General features: G+C 48.4%; 1 protein-coding gene across 1 annotated transcript in view; it reads right to left on the bottom strand.

Annotated features, from left to right (window-relative positions):
* Positions 1–14,877, bottom strand: part of LOC147637462 (serine/threonine-protein kinase BSK1-like) — a 61,670-nt gene that overhangs the window by 20,530 nt on the left and 26,263 nt on the right. The window contains exon 6 of the mRNA XM_086799255.1: positions 3,148–3,233. Within this exon, the coding sequence (XP_086655381.1) occupies positions 3,148–3,233 (86 nt within the window). The remainder of the gene's footprint in view (positions 1–3,147; positions 3,234–14,877) is intronic.

Here is a 14,877-nt window from a genome sequence, read left to right on the forward strand (position 1 = left end):
AGCAACCCTAGGAGTCTGTGCTTCTCAAGATCCGACAGGAGGAGTGCAAGCCCCAACCTGTCCAGATTAGACCAGTTTTTTGTGGATGAGTGGTCTTGCAGACAGGGTGGCATGGTTGGTATTCTAGTAGGTGCTACTTTCTCCGGTCATGCACTCGTCATTCTCTCCCTAGATGACCCATGGAGGCAGGATAAACATTTAAGCACCCAGATCCCAGACAGACTCATACAGGATTCCGAGAGTTGCAATAATATTGAGGAGATTTGGGATACCATTCCTCTGCCTATGTGGGCCTATAATCTCAAAGATTTGGGAGATTGCAAGGCCAAGATGGATCCATAGTTGTTGTCAGTTGATCCCCCCTAGGTGTGCAGAGCCACTCACACGGATTTCTTCCGTTCCCTGCTCACAGGTGCCCCCCATCCTCTTAGGTGATGGATGCACGTGAGCAGGTTTGGCGGTATACGAGAGAGGTGGTCCCCCAACTCTCCGGACTTTTCTTTTGACACGCTTTACTTCAGAAGAGCTGGTGGAGGCTTTGCTCGCCTCCCCAGGGAAAAATGCCCTAGAGAGGATGGGCTTCCTATTTCCTTATTTCTTCGTCATTGGGATCTCATGGAAGGCGGCTTCAAAGTTTCTTGCTCTCCACACAGGCAATCGCACGCACACATGAGGCTAGGATTAGGTTTTTTTTTCTCTCTGCCTTCAATGAGATTATAACCACGGGCTCCATGCCAGAGAGGCTATAAGAGGGATTGATTCATTTGATTCCCAAAGAGGACCGCATACAAAATCTTAGCCAAACCCATACATAAGTCAGTGACTGTACGCAAGCAAGTTTTGTTCAAGATCAGAGCATTCTGGACAACATCTCCACTTTTTGGAAGGCGACCCCTTCGGCCAGGTTGAGGCAGCATCTAATAGTTCTCCTTCTTGATTTTGAGAAATCCTATGACACAGTCAACTGGGGATTTTGGAGGGGACAATGTGCCAAATGGCAGAGCTACTCAACTCAGAGTTTTGCTGATGACACAACAACATACTTATCTGGGGATGAGGGGAATCTCCAAAAATTAACTGATGCGATTGAAATCTTCTACTGTGCATCCGGCACACAAATCAACTGGCACAACTCATGTGGATTCCAGGTTGGCTCATCGACCGCCCCAACTAGAAGGCCAATTGAGGCTTTTCAATGGATCCCGAGCAGCACTCCAGTTCGCTATCTTGGATGCCAGATTGGTATCAATATTTCCCAAAAGCAACAATTATCTCCTCTTCTTCTAAGCATTTGGAAGAAGTTTCTCTACTAGAGTTTAGCCAGGCTTTCCTTAGCTGGCCGGATCGTGGTGGCGAACCAGGTTCTTCTCGCCACTCTATGGTACATCATCACTTGTTGGCCTTTTCCCGGGCTTGCATTGGTCAAATTCAACAATTGATCTACAACTTTCTTTAGGCTAGTGGCGATGGGCATCATCCAACCTCAACACCGGGGGGGGGGGGGGGGGGGGGGGGGGGGGGGCATCATCGACTCCTCTATTCAAAGCCGTGCTCTTTTGGGCAAGTTGATAGTTCTTGGACTTCTTCCGGGTGGCTTGCCCTGGAAGGACTTTCTCCTAGCCTAGATCTCCGTCCGTACCCTCGCCGTTTTGGGAGGTCCATAGCCCTAGAGTACGAGATGGCTTTTCACACAAATGAGTCATGACTCTAGCCCAGCATTTAAGGACAGATTTGCAGCCAGCCTCGTGCAAGCTTGGGACCACATTAGGCCGCCCTTCAGCAATCCACTCATTTTTTTTATCAGAGGAGAGCCTCTGTTAGCCCTTGATATGAAACCCCTTGGTCCATTTACCCAATGGTCATATGTTAGGGGCCCGCGATCCCTTTGATAGAGAGGACGAGACTTCAACGGGATCCAAGGGGGTGGACATGGCACGATCCCATTGATAGATAGGATGTCCTGACACCCCTTTCTTTGCTTACAACGTACTACTAGGCTCAAGGATTCAGATGCCCGCAATCGAGGGCACTCCAATAGCAACGGCGCACTGACACTCTCAAGGCCTCCCAGAACCCCTTTCTTTGCTTACACTGGACCGCTAGAGGATTCAGATGCGCGCAATCGAGGGCACTCTAATAGTGGTAGTCTCAGGGCCTCCCTCCTCAATTTCTCTTAGATTTTTGGAAGAGGCTATGGAACAATTTACAGCCGCGAAAGATCACTCTCTTTCTGTGATAGTTGGCACATCTGAGCTTGGTGGCTGGCACTTGATTGGCCATCGGAGGTAGGCCAGCAGTTTGTTCGAGCTGTGGCCATCTTCAAGAGTCCCAGCAACATTGCCTTTGGGATTCCCCAAAGGCTTCGCAGATCTGGAAGAGGATTCTCCGCATTTTCACTACAAAACCCCCCCCACCCCCCCACCACTCGGTTTTGATCATTGGACTCCCTGTTCCTGCCAAATATGGGAGATTTGCAACATTATTGTTGCGTGGCATATTTGGAGAGCTCACTATAGAAAGGCCATCGAGGGCACCCTCACCCCGCCAACAGAGTCCATCCGGAGGATCTAGCTCGATATCATTCATACCCTTCGTGGACATTAGGGGACACTTCAAGGTGGCTCTGATGATTGATCACATGCAGAAGCGCTGCAAGGCCTTCCTATGGATTTGGCATCACGGTCCTTTTATCACTAATGGTCGTGGTGAGACCACTTGGCATTATAGACCACCTATGTGGTTGCCCCAAACACACCACCCCTCTCCCCTCCATGGAGCTGAGTTTGTACTTAGCCAGCATGGCTGTTTTTCTTGGTAGCTAATAGAAGGATCTCTTTCCCGGGGGGCTGGGGGGGGGGGGGGGGGGGGGGGTAATTTAACATCCAAGTTCCTTTATGCTCTATGTGTACTTGTTTTGTTTGTGGTGTTTCGGTTGTGATACATGATATGTCTATTAAAGAATGTGATGGCAGACTGAAATTTGTACTAAAACTTGATGAGACTGAAATTTGTACTAGAAAGAGGGCATTGGATCCTTCCATAAAGCCAAGTGATCCTCGGAGCTCATCACAAACAAAATCTTTGCTAACACTTGAGGGAGAGTTCTTGAAAATTTTAACAAAGCCGAAAGGCAAGCAATGCACTCACATGAGTTGGGGGGATGTGCTTTCCACTCAGTAAGTCCAGCAGTATTGTGCCAAAACTAAAAATGACACTCTCTGAAGTAACTCTGCCTGCAAACCACAAGAGGATTGTAACAATTATTAGTATTCAAACTCAAGGATGAAATTTTATGAAAAGAGAGAAACCAAAAGACCGATGCTAGATTTACTCTTAAAAGTAAGTCATGCACACAAAACGCTTAGTTTAAACTTTACCCTAAATAGGTACCACCTGAAACCCCTCAAGAAACCTGTTTTCCAAACAGAAACATCTGACAGGCTGGCAATTCGCTGACGTCATGGTAATTGATGTGTCACGTGACTAGCAAGGGCATTCTAGGCTGACAGATCAGCACAATTAGAACATTGATGAGACTGGCAAGGGAGTACTGAGTTGACAAACCAGCAGGATCAGATTGATTTGATTTCCAACAGTGCTGACGTGGCAAGATTTAGCATAGATTATGACGGAAATTTACTGCAGGAGGAGCCAACTTAAACAGCAACCCTGGCAACAAAACCAGCCATTACTCCAACGCAGCAATCTTCCTAACGGCAGGTCAAGCATGGCACTCGACAGCAAAGCTCCAATGAATCCCACCCAGCTCTGATACCAATTGTTGGAGTGGTGGAGCCGCGTACTGGACTGGTGGAGCCACATACCAGAGTGAGAGATCCCACCCCTAGCCACCTAGACACTCCAAGTTTTGAGGCATCACTCATAACATGCACAGGATGTTTTCCAGCCCATATGCCTTTGCAAGGTTGACTAAAGTCAAGATATTTGCTCAGCTTTGACCACTGTTTGCAACTTGCCTCATGTGACCAGCCTGTGGCTTCAGATGACAGACTTCAAATTACTAGTTCAACATTGACTAGTTTTGGGTCTATTTTAGAAGGAAAAAACACTTTTTAAAAAAGCAAGCAAGAAGAGTTATAAATCCATTTTCTGAAGCTGTGAATTTAAGGAGTGCTTTCTGAAAAGGAAGTGCAAGATCTTCACTAAAAACCACTTTATAGATTTACACATCTCGGTTTGATTGATCGCTAAGTGTGACCTAGAACTAGTGCGGTGTCCCTCCCTAGTACGTTTGATACAAAGTGAGGAATGAAAGATTCTCCGAAGGGGGAAACCAGCATGCCTAGTTTGGTGTACAGTGGGCATGTAGAGCCTCTCTATCTGCATGTGTTTAAATTCTTTTATTTATTTGCTTGTGTACACAATGGTATCAAAGCAGCTGATTGCAGATTCAGCTAAGGGGCTACAGAAGCACTTGATGGCATTGCAAGCCTTTTGTGAGCAGCTGGACCTTTAGTTAACCTTGGCAAGACCAAGGTTATGATCTTCAACGCCTCACACCCGGTAGCTTCCAGACTGAGCTGCATATATGCAAGGGATCAGGTAGACACAGGGTATGTGCCTTTGGCTCGGTTAGAGCACCGACGCTTCCAGGGTCACTTTCAGGAGCCTAGCAGCAAGGGGTGGCATTTTGACACACTTGTGACACTGCTATGATGTATGGGGCCTTCTTTTGGGGACCAAACCTCGGGGAGGATTACTGGACGAGGATAGAAAGATTGCAGGCCGTGATGTTTTCATGGATGCTTCGGAGCAAGCCCTCGTTGCCCCACTCCATTATTCTCGTAGAGTTTGGATCAATGGCCAGCCCCCTTGGTAGTTGATGCCCTCTTCCAAACAGTGACCTTCAATACCGCATCTGCACCTTGGCCAGAGACAGGCTCCCCTGACTGGCATTGGAGTCATCTAGGCAACTAGCTGAGACATGGCATCTTAGGGTTTGGTAAGCCACGGTTACATAGTGGTTCCTCTCACGTGCGCTTCATATGGATCACCTGCCCACCTTCCACTACAGTTTGGATGCACCACTGTTACATCTCACCCGCCAGGACATTAACCCAACTTATCCAAGCCAACCTCTTTAGACTGGAGACCCACATCACATTGTTAGACCTGAAGTTTCCTATGAAGATGCAGTTTTACCAGGACCACTCTATGAAGCTTACAGAGGATGGCTTCATTCAGAAGCTTGGCCTATCTTCATAGACATATGTCACATGCCATGAGGATTGCGATCAGCCAGATCGAAGTCTCATCACATCACGTGAGCGTGGAGATTGGGCAAGCAGAGGGCATTGCTAGAGAGAACAGGACCTGCCGATTCTATTCACAGGCCAAGATAGAGGCACACTATGCTTTTAGATGCCCAATGTACTATGAGATTCGAGGGAGGTTTCATTGCCTCTTCAAGGAGGGATTTGACCCACCATCTCAGGTCATTGATTTCCCAGACCAGCAATGCCTGGGACTCTACCTAATGGAGCTGCGTGGCCACAGAGATCAACAATGCAGAGAGACATAGATGCAGACCCCAGATACCTCACAGCCCCCATCATGAGTTTCTTTTATCCAACGCAGGATGGAGAGCCCCCCCCCCCCCCCCCCCTCTCAATGACCACGAGAGAGTTCTCACTGACCAAGATGCCCCTACTCAACAGACCACACAGCACACAGTGACAGTTCATGTGTCACAGGTGCCACTGTCACCATTTGTGCCCAAGTAGACTTTTTTCCCTGTTTCGTGCCTAGGTATAGGAGGCCAGGGAGCTTCGTGTCACCCATACTGAGCCCATGATTCGTGTCACCCATACTGCGCCCAAGATTCGTGTCACCTACGCCAGGTCTCGTGTCGCCCGAGTGTGGCCAAGACGTGGAACCCACTGTCAGGGATCCTAGTTACTGAGCCAGTTTCATGCTCGGGAAGACCTGTTGTTTACAGGTTCCAGGAACGGGAGATACACCCATTGCATAATGCAATACGGACATTGAGATCAAAAACGACTACTTTTCGAATGCCCTACCTAGTTTGCAATCCAAGGTAGATATCTTTGCTCATTTGGGAAGGTTTTGAGCCTCTTATCACAATTCACTAAGTATCACTGATCAATAATGCATGCGCCTCTTCTTCTCAAGGTGAAGATGCTTTGACACTTCTACAGAGACCACTCATCAATCACACACATTACCTCTTTCTTTCAAAATGCTAAGAGTAACAAAAAGTGAGGCTGGGAGGACATCAACTTGCAGCAACAGAACAGACCTAAGCTATTTTAGAATGCCTTTCATGTACGCCCCTTACAGACCTTGTTCACAAAAGCCCCCAAGCCACCTGCAAGTAAGGACAGTGGGTGCCGCCTAAGTCATAGTCACCAGACACCCTGGGCCCAAAACCGAGTGTCCACCTACTAAGAGGCCAAGACATGTAGCACCAATCCAAAGTCAACACCCTACTGCTTCGCAGCCTATCCTCAATACAGAGAAAATATTGCTGACCAGAAGCGATGGGACTGCATATTTTATTGTACATGCAGGGCTTAGGTAGTACACAGGCCCTGTTTTTTGGTAGATGGGTTTTTTCTGTGTCTTTCCTTGTTATTGGGCATTCAGCGTACTCATGGATCACATGTATTACCTTTTGGTCTCATAGACCCTTTGGGTCTTTGGTATTACCATGCCCCAGAACTATTGGTATGGAATGTCGGGCCACACGCTCCCGTCTTAAGCATGAGGTACGGATTGGGTAAATCATGAAGCGCCAAGCGCAACAGATTAGACACAAGGCACTCCTATGCACGCTCCCTCTATCATATCCCCCATCAGCCACCCCTACCCCCACCACCAGACCCCCGACCCACCACCTCCACCTTCTTCACAAAGGGCATGGTCTTCAAGGCCATTCGTAGACTACGCAATGAGCGAGCCCAAGATCATGGGGGACTCACTGCCATGTACATCTCGCATGCCCATGATACCCTAGTGCCCCTACTAGCCTACATGTTCAATAGAGCCCTTTGTGAAGGATTTCCACCCTCTTGGTCCACCAACACCATCACCCCGATCCTCAAAGCCGGAGATCCACTTGATCCTAATAACTACAGGACGATCATGATTGGCCACACATTGGCCAAGCTCTATGGATCAGTGCTAGAGGCGGAGCTCAGTTCATTTGCAGAGAGCCAGGGATGCAAAGCCTCAGGACAGGGTGGCTTTCGGAGGAGCTACTCTACCGTTGACCACATCTTCACCCTCCGTGCCATCAACGAGGAGGGTAGAGCACGACACCAGAGAATTTACTGCTGCTTTGTGGATTTTTGCAAAGCTTTTGATACTATACCCCGAGCCCGCCTCTTACACCGTCTACTACAGGAGATCGGAGTCCCATCTGACATGGTATGGAGCATCATCGCCCTCTATGAGTCCGTCACCAGACGAGTGAGAGCTCCAGGAGGTACATCACAAGAGATTTCCAACACCATTGGGGTGAAACAGGGCTGCCCTCTATCACCCACTCTTTTCGGCCTCTACATTGACGAGATCTCAAGCTTCATTGATGGATTAGGCGGGGCTGGTCCCACACTGGCAGGCATATTGATCCCCATACTACTTTATGCAGATGACATCGTCGTCCTCTCAGACTCAGCCGAAGGGCTACAGAGACAGTTGGATGCCTTACATGACTTTTGCACTCAGCGGAACCTCTCTGTTAACCTTGGTAAAACCAAGGTAATGGTCTTCAATACCTCCCGCCCCGTCACATCCAGATTGAGCTTCACATATAGAGGGGATCCTGTGAAGATTGTCTCATCCTATGTCTACCTTGGTGTCACTTTCAGTGGCCCACGCTTTACCATGCTTCCCGCAACACATGCCAGAGTTGTTGGACGAGAATGACTCAAACACAAGAGCTTGCAGCCAAGGAAGTGCAGAGGAGATAGAGAAGAGTGAGAGAGAGAGAGAGAACTCACACAATGCTCAAGAATATCTTGATTGTCTTCATGAGGCTCAAGGGAGACCTCGTATTTATAGTGATACAAGGGTATGGGCGGGCGCCCAACTTATGGGGCGCCCGGCGGACCAAATACAAAGAATGCCGTTACAAGGCCCAAATGGGGGCCAAATGTACAAGTAAATATATGGCCGCGAAGCTCTCGAAAAGAGCTACGCGATGATCAAGGTCCGGAGGCGAAACTGGGACTTTATACCCAACAACCTCCCACTTAAAGGGCCAGTGAAGCTCCTCTAAGCTATGTAACTCCCACCCGCTGGAGACACATATCAAGCTGTGCTTTTGGCAAACTTTTGGTGAGAGCATCTGCAGGGTTCTCATGAGTGCCAATCTTGACCAAACTGACCAAACCATCATCTAGCACCTGTCTGATGAAGTGGTACCGTACATCAATGTGTTTTGGTACGAGCATGAAACATGGCATTCTTAGCCAGGTATATGGCACTCTGGCTATCACAACCAAGGACCGGAGCCCTCTCTGGCAATCCAAACTCTGTGACAAGGCGTGCTAACCAAATGGCCTCCTTAGAAGCCTCTGTGACGGAGATGTACTCGGCCTCAGTAGTAGAAAGTGCTACTATCCTCTGGAGTCTAGAGCACCAAGAAACAGCACCACCTGCAAGAGTATAGATGTACCCACTAGTAGACTTGCGGGTATCAGAATCACCTGCCATGTCTGAATCACAATAACCCTGCACCTCAAGTGGACCTTTACCATACATAAGGCATTTCTTCTGTGTCCCCTTCAAGTACCTCAAAATAGACTTTATAGCATCCCAATGTGCTTTGCCCGGGTTGGACATAAAACGACTGACTACTCCCACTGAATGAGCAATGTCTGGCCGTGTAGCAACCATAGCATACATAAGAGATCCACAAGCAGAAGCATAAGGGATCCCACGCATAGTACTGGCTGCATCATCATCTTTTGGGCAATCATCCTTGGATAGTTTAACATAGGGCTGCAATGGAGCACCCAAAGGCTTAGAATCAGCCATGTTAAATCTATCAAGGACTTTCTGGATATACTTCTCCTGCGAGAGGAAAAGCAACTTCTGTGCTCTGTCCCGTCTAATCCGAAGACCCAAAATATGTTCAGCTGAACCCAAGTCCTTCATAGCAAAAGCTGACTTCAGCTGGTCCTTAAGAGCTTCCAAAATGCTCTTATTCTTCCCGGCAAGAAGCATGTCATCAACATACAGCACAAGTATCACTGGGCTGCCATCTGCATCAGTTTTAGTATACAAGCAATGATCTGCATGGCTACGATTTAAACTTCTGGTTAAGCATGAAAGCATCAAACTTTTTGTACCACTGCCTCGGGGCTTGTTTCAGCCCATAGAGACTACGCTTCAGCTTACAAACCAGATGTTCTTTGCCAGGAATGACAAAGCCTTCAGGCTGCTTCATATACAGCTCTTCATCTAAATCACCATGTAAGAAAGCTGTCTTTACATCCATCTGATACAGTTCTAAATCCAAAACAGCAGTGAGAGCAAACAAAACACGAAGGGTGGTCATTTTGACCACAGGAGAGAAGACCTCCTGAAAATCAATCCCTTCCTTCTGAGCATAGCCCTTAGCAACAAGGCGGGCTTTATACTTAGGCTGGCCGTCAACTGTCTTGACTTTGTACACCCACTTGTTAGGAATAGCCTTCCTTCCTTTGGGCAACTCAACCAAATCCCAAGTGTCATTTGCATGTAGAGACTTAATCTCCTCCTGCATAGCATGCTCCCACTTGTTTCGGAGTTCACAAGACTTAGCCGCTTTGAAAGTAAGAGGCTCACCCTCATCTGTAAGCAAAACATGTTGCAAAGAGGGATCAAATCGCTGAGGTTCCCTCCGAAAGCGAGTAGACCTCCGTACCCAATGATCATTGGCTGGTTGGGGGTCAATATCGGGAGGAATCATAATTTCAGCATCAAAAGGCTGCGGGTTTTCACGAACAGCCTGATTTTCAGCATATAGGGGTTGCTGCCCTACACCTCCAGGAGCATGAAGCGGCTGTCCAACCTCTTCTGGCTCAAATATCACGGACTCATTATCTTCAGCCCTTTGTGAAGCATCCTGGGGCTCATTTTCAGCATCAATGGGTGGCTGCCCTTGCTGAAATTTGACCTTTTTCTGATCACCATGAGAGGCACAAACATTACGGAGCAGCTTTGCCTCATAAAATACAACATCCCGGCTGTGAACCACTTTGTTGGTTGATGGCAACCACACACGGTAGCCCATCTCACCTTCATCACCGTAGCCAACGAAGGTGCCCTTCTCGGACTTAGCATCAAGCTTGTTCCGGTCTTCCTTGCGGATATGTACATATGCATCACAACCAAAGATGCGTAAGTGGGCATATGAGGACGGTTTGCCAGACCAAACCTCCTCAGGGATTCCACCTTTCAAAGCTGTGTGTGGAGATCGATTGCAGACATGAACTGCAGTTTTCAAGGCTTCTCCCCAAAAATCCTGAGAGAGATTAGCTGTGGACAGCATGCATCGAACTCTTTCACACAGTGTACGACTATACCTTTCAGCCACACCATTTGAAGAGGGGCTATAGGGGGGTGTAAGTTCCCTCTTAATGCCATTATCATCACAAAATTTCTGAAATTTAGTACTAACAAACTCACCCCCATTGTCAGTGCGTAAGCATTTAATCTTCACTCCAGTTTGAGTATGAACAAATGCATAAAACTTTTGAAATGCAGCAAAAGCATCATCCTTAGATTTCAACAAAGTGATCCATACTTTTCGTGAGTGATCATCCACAAAAGACACAAAGTACTTTGAACCACCTTTAGATTTAATGGGCATGCTGCATATGTCAGAGTGGACCAAGTCCAACTTTTCAGCCTTGCGAGAGGCACGAGAGGAGTAAGAACTCCTATTCTGTTTCTCATACAAGCAATCATTACAAAAATCAAGCTTGCTTCCTTTTGCATCAAACTTGTTCAAGGAGGACAAAATGGAGAGACCCTTATGGCTCATGTGGCCAAGTCTCTTATGCCAAAGCTCCATGTGGGAGCGTACCTCTGCAAAAGCAATAAACTTACCAGACAAAGCCTGACCATGAAGGCTATATAATGTTCCTTTCTTGCATCCTTTTGAAATCAGCCTTGTGCCTTTGGTCAATTTCCATGTGCCATTTCCAAATATGGCCGTGTATCCCAAGGCATCAAGCTGGCCCACAGACAGGAGACTGGTTTTCAAACCAGGCACATACCTCACATTTGGTAGCACAAACTCACTACCATCCTGCAAAGTCAAATTCACGGTGCCCATACCTTCAATATTGCAAGCATGATCATTCCCCAAGAACACCTTTCCTCGGGAGCCTGCAGTGAAAGTTGCAAAACACTCCTTGATAGGAGTTACATGAAAAGAGGCACCCGTGTCAATAATCCAAGTCTGTGAAAGCACATCAGATTCATACATCAAGGCATGAATAACATCTGGTTCTGTGACATGCAAGTTATGAACATCAAGAGCATTAGCAGAAAAAACACATAGCACATCATCTGAGTCAGACAGTTCCTCTATGACAACACCAGAGGCCACATTGGCCTTGCTCTTGTCCTTTTCGAACTCTTCTGCTTTGCTGGAATTACTCTCTTTTTCCTTCTTTTTGTCATTTGAATGACTGGATTTCTTCTTCCGGTCTTGCTCCATCTTGTAAAACTTGCAATCTAGCTTCTTGTGGCCTTTACGACCACACTGGTAGCATGTAACATCAGATTGCTGGCCCTTGCTCTTGCTTCTACCCTTTGAATTGGTAGTAGTATTTCCCCGCTTGGTCGTCCTCCCTCGTGAGACATTTGCAGAACCGCTAGTCTCTGAGGTCTTCCTCCGGATATCTTCATTGAGAATAGCACCCCTGACTCCATCAAAAGTTAGGTTGGGATTTGTCCCAAGTGACACCACAAGTGTTTCCCAAGAGTCAGGCAAAGTAGTGAGCAAAAAGATAGCTTTCAACTTATCATCAAAAGCAGGCAATCCAGAATCCTGCATCTGATTAAGCACCCCTGTGAAAGTAGTAATATGCTCTACTGCATTCTTAGAATCATCAAGTTGCATATTCATGAGTTTCCTGATGAGATGTACCTGGTTCACTGGCGTGGTGATCTCATAGGTGCTTCTCAGCTTCTCCCAGACGGCATAGGCTGTTGTCAGCCCTTTGAGGTCTACAAGAACCTCATCAGCAACAGCCATCTGGAGATAGGCAACGGCCTTTCTGTTCAGGATTCCCCATTCATCATCTGTCATAGCAGCGGGTTTGAACTGCTCAAGTGTAGTATCACATTCCCGCAGATAGAGGATATTCTGAATCCTCACCTTCCAAAGATCAAACCCAGTGCCTGCAAACTTCTTAATCTCTAGTAGACCCTTAAGATCACTTGTAGACGCCATGACTTATCAAACTGACACTTCAGAAAGTAAGCAATAGCAAGATGTTATGTACCAGATATGGGTTGAATGTAGGATGCTCGTAGATTGATGAAACAACTTCAAGTGAAGGAGACGGCGGAAGAGTATCACCGGATGTCGATGTAAACCCGAGGGGCAGTATGTTGCTGTCTTTTGGGGGTTGCTCGTAGATCCTGTCTGCTGGAGGCAACGTCGGCTGCTGCTAGTGGCCGTGGGGCTGCTGGCTGCAGCCCCGACTGCTTGCTGGTGGCCTTGGGGTTGCTGGCTGCAGCGTTGGCTGCTGCTGGTGGTCGTGGGGCTGCTGGCTGCAGCCCTAGCTGCTGCTGGTGGTCGTGGGGCTGCTGGCAGCAGCGTTGGCTACTGCTGATGGCAGCCGTACAGCAAGGAGAGAACAAGGCAGCAAACGCTGCTGATTGCAGCAGCGCAGCAGCAGAAACGCAGCAAAGGGGCAGCAAGGGAGAGGAAAACGCAGCAGAAGGGCAGCAGGGGTGGAGCAGAAAACGCAGGAGAAGGGAAGAGCAAGAAAAAACCACAAAAAGAGGCTCCTGCGTTAAAAAGAAAAGAGCAGCACTCTAAAAAAAAAACGCACCAGATTGATGATAGAAGGGAGGTGTTTGACGCGAAAAACGCAGACGATCCCGTAGTCAATTGGTGGAAGACACCTCTAACTCCATAGCTTCTACATACAGCTTCCCTCCATAGCTCTGATACCAGTTGTTGGACGAGAATGACTCAAACACAAGAGCTTGCAGCCAAGGAAGTGCAGAGGAGATAGAGAAGAGTGAGAGAGAGAGAGAGAACTCACACAATGCTCAAGAATATCTTGATTGTCTTCATGAGGCTCAAGGGAGACCTCGTATTTATAGTGATACAAGGGTATGGGCGGGCGCCCAACTTATGGGGCGCCCGGCGGACCAAATACAAAGAATGCCGTTACAAGGCCCAAATGGGGGCCAAATGTACAAGTAAATATATGGCCGCGAAGCTCTCGAAAAGAGCTACGCGATGATCAAGGTCCGGAGGCGAAACTGGGACTTTATACCCAACAAGAGTGACGCGGGGAAATGCAGCCTTGAGCTTACTTGAGCGGCAGTGCTTCCATGCACATTTCCAGGAGCCCAGGACAAAGGGCTGGCTTTTTGACACCCTCGTCACACCAGTCTTGACGTATGGAGCACTCTGGGGCCAGATTTATCCGATGAGGATTGGCAGTGAGTTGAGAGGCCCCAGGTCATGATGTTCTCCCGTATGATCCGCAACAAACCATCAGTCCCACACCAGATTATCCAGGCAGAGTTTGCTGCAGCCCCGATGGTAGTGGAGTCACTCTTCCAGACAGTCACGTACCTTCATCGCATCAGTCACATGGATCCCCATAGGCACCCGAGGCTTGCCCTGGAGTCCTCCAAACAGCTAGCACTTGAGGGGCACTCTGGAGTATGGTATGCACTGGTTTCCACCACGGACCGCCTACCCCCCCTTCAATATAGTTTGGACTCCCCCTTTTTTTCGGCTGTCTCACGAGGATACCAACCCGGTTATCCGATTAGATCTTCTTAGCCTCTACACACATTGCACATGGATCACACCCCCGGAGCTCCCCACGAAGATGCACTTTTACAGAGACCACTTCCTCACACTCACTAAGGATGGATTCATCCAACAGCCGGGCTACTTGAGTGTTCACATGTCCCATGCCATGCGGATTGCGATTGGCCAGATACGGGTTTCTTCCCACCGCCTCAGAGTGGAGATAGGTAGAGCTGAGCGCATCTTCAGAGCCGGGAAGCTCGTACGGACACCCAGAGAGGATCTGCCGACTACGCCACACAGAAGTTGAGACAGAGGAGCATTACATATGCCGCTGCCCAGTATACTATGAGATCCACGAGAGGTTTCACTGTCTATTTCGTGAGGGATTCGGTCCACTCTCTAGGATCATTGACTTCCTAGACCAGCGTTGCATGGGCCTCTTCCTGCTTGAGCTCCGCAGACACAGGGACACCTTCTTGAGACAGGCCCCAGCCACCCCGCCCCCTCCCTCGGTAGCCAACCATCACTAGTTTCTTCCGGGCCCAGGAGGTGGAGGAAACCGACATAGTGGATCTTGTGGACCCTCCACGAGCTACTCTGGACCTACCTCGCTCGAGAGGAGTTACCTCGGACCGAGCCTCTGCACTCCAACAGCGTGCCCGACGCCCTCGACCCCCCCGTCGGCCACGATCACCTCATCAGCTCAAGATCCAGGACATGCTCCACCACCATCGAGCTACCTTTCCACGTGACATAGCTAAGGGAGACCTCTCGGCCATACTCGTCAACCCCACGCTTGACATTTTGGAGAGTGGTATACCATCTACTTGGAGCTGATGTTGCTTCCATGTTTTTATGTTCTTAGTTTTCCATGACGAGTTTCCATGGAC

The sequence above is a fragment of the Cibotium barometz genome, chromosome 6 (assembly GCF_041138505.1).
Source record: "Cibotium barometz isolate CiBa-2024 chromosome 6, ASM4113850v1, whole genome shotgun sequence".
NCBI classification, from domain to species: Eukaryota; Viridiplantae; Streptophyta; class Polypodiopsida; order Cyatheales; family Cibotiaceae; genus Cibotium; species Cibotium barometz.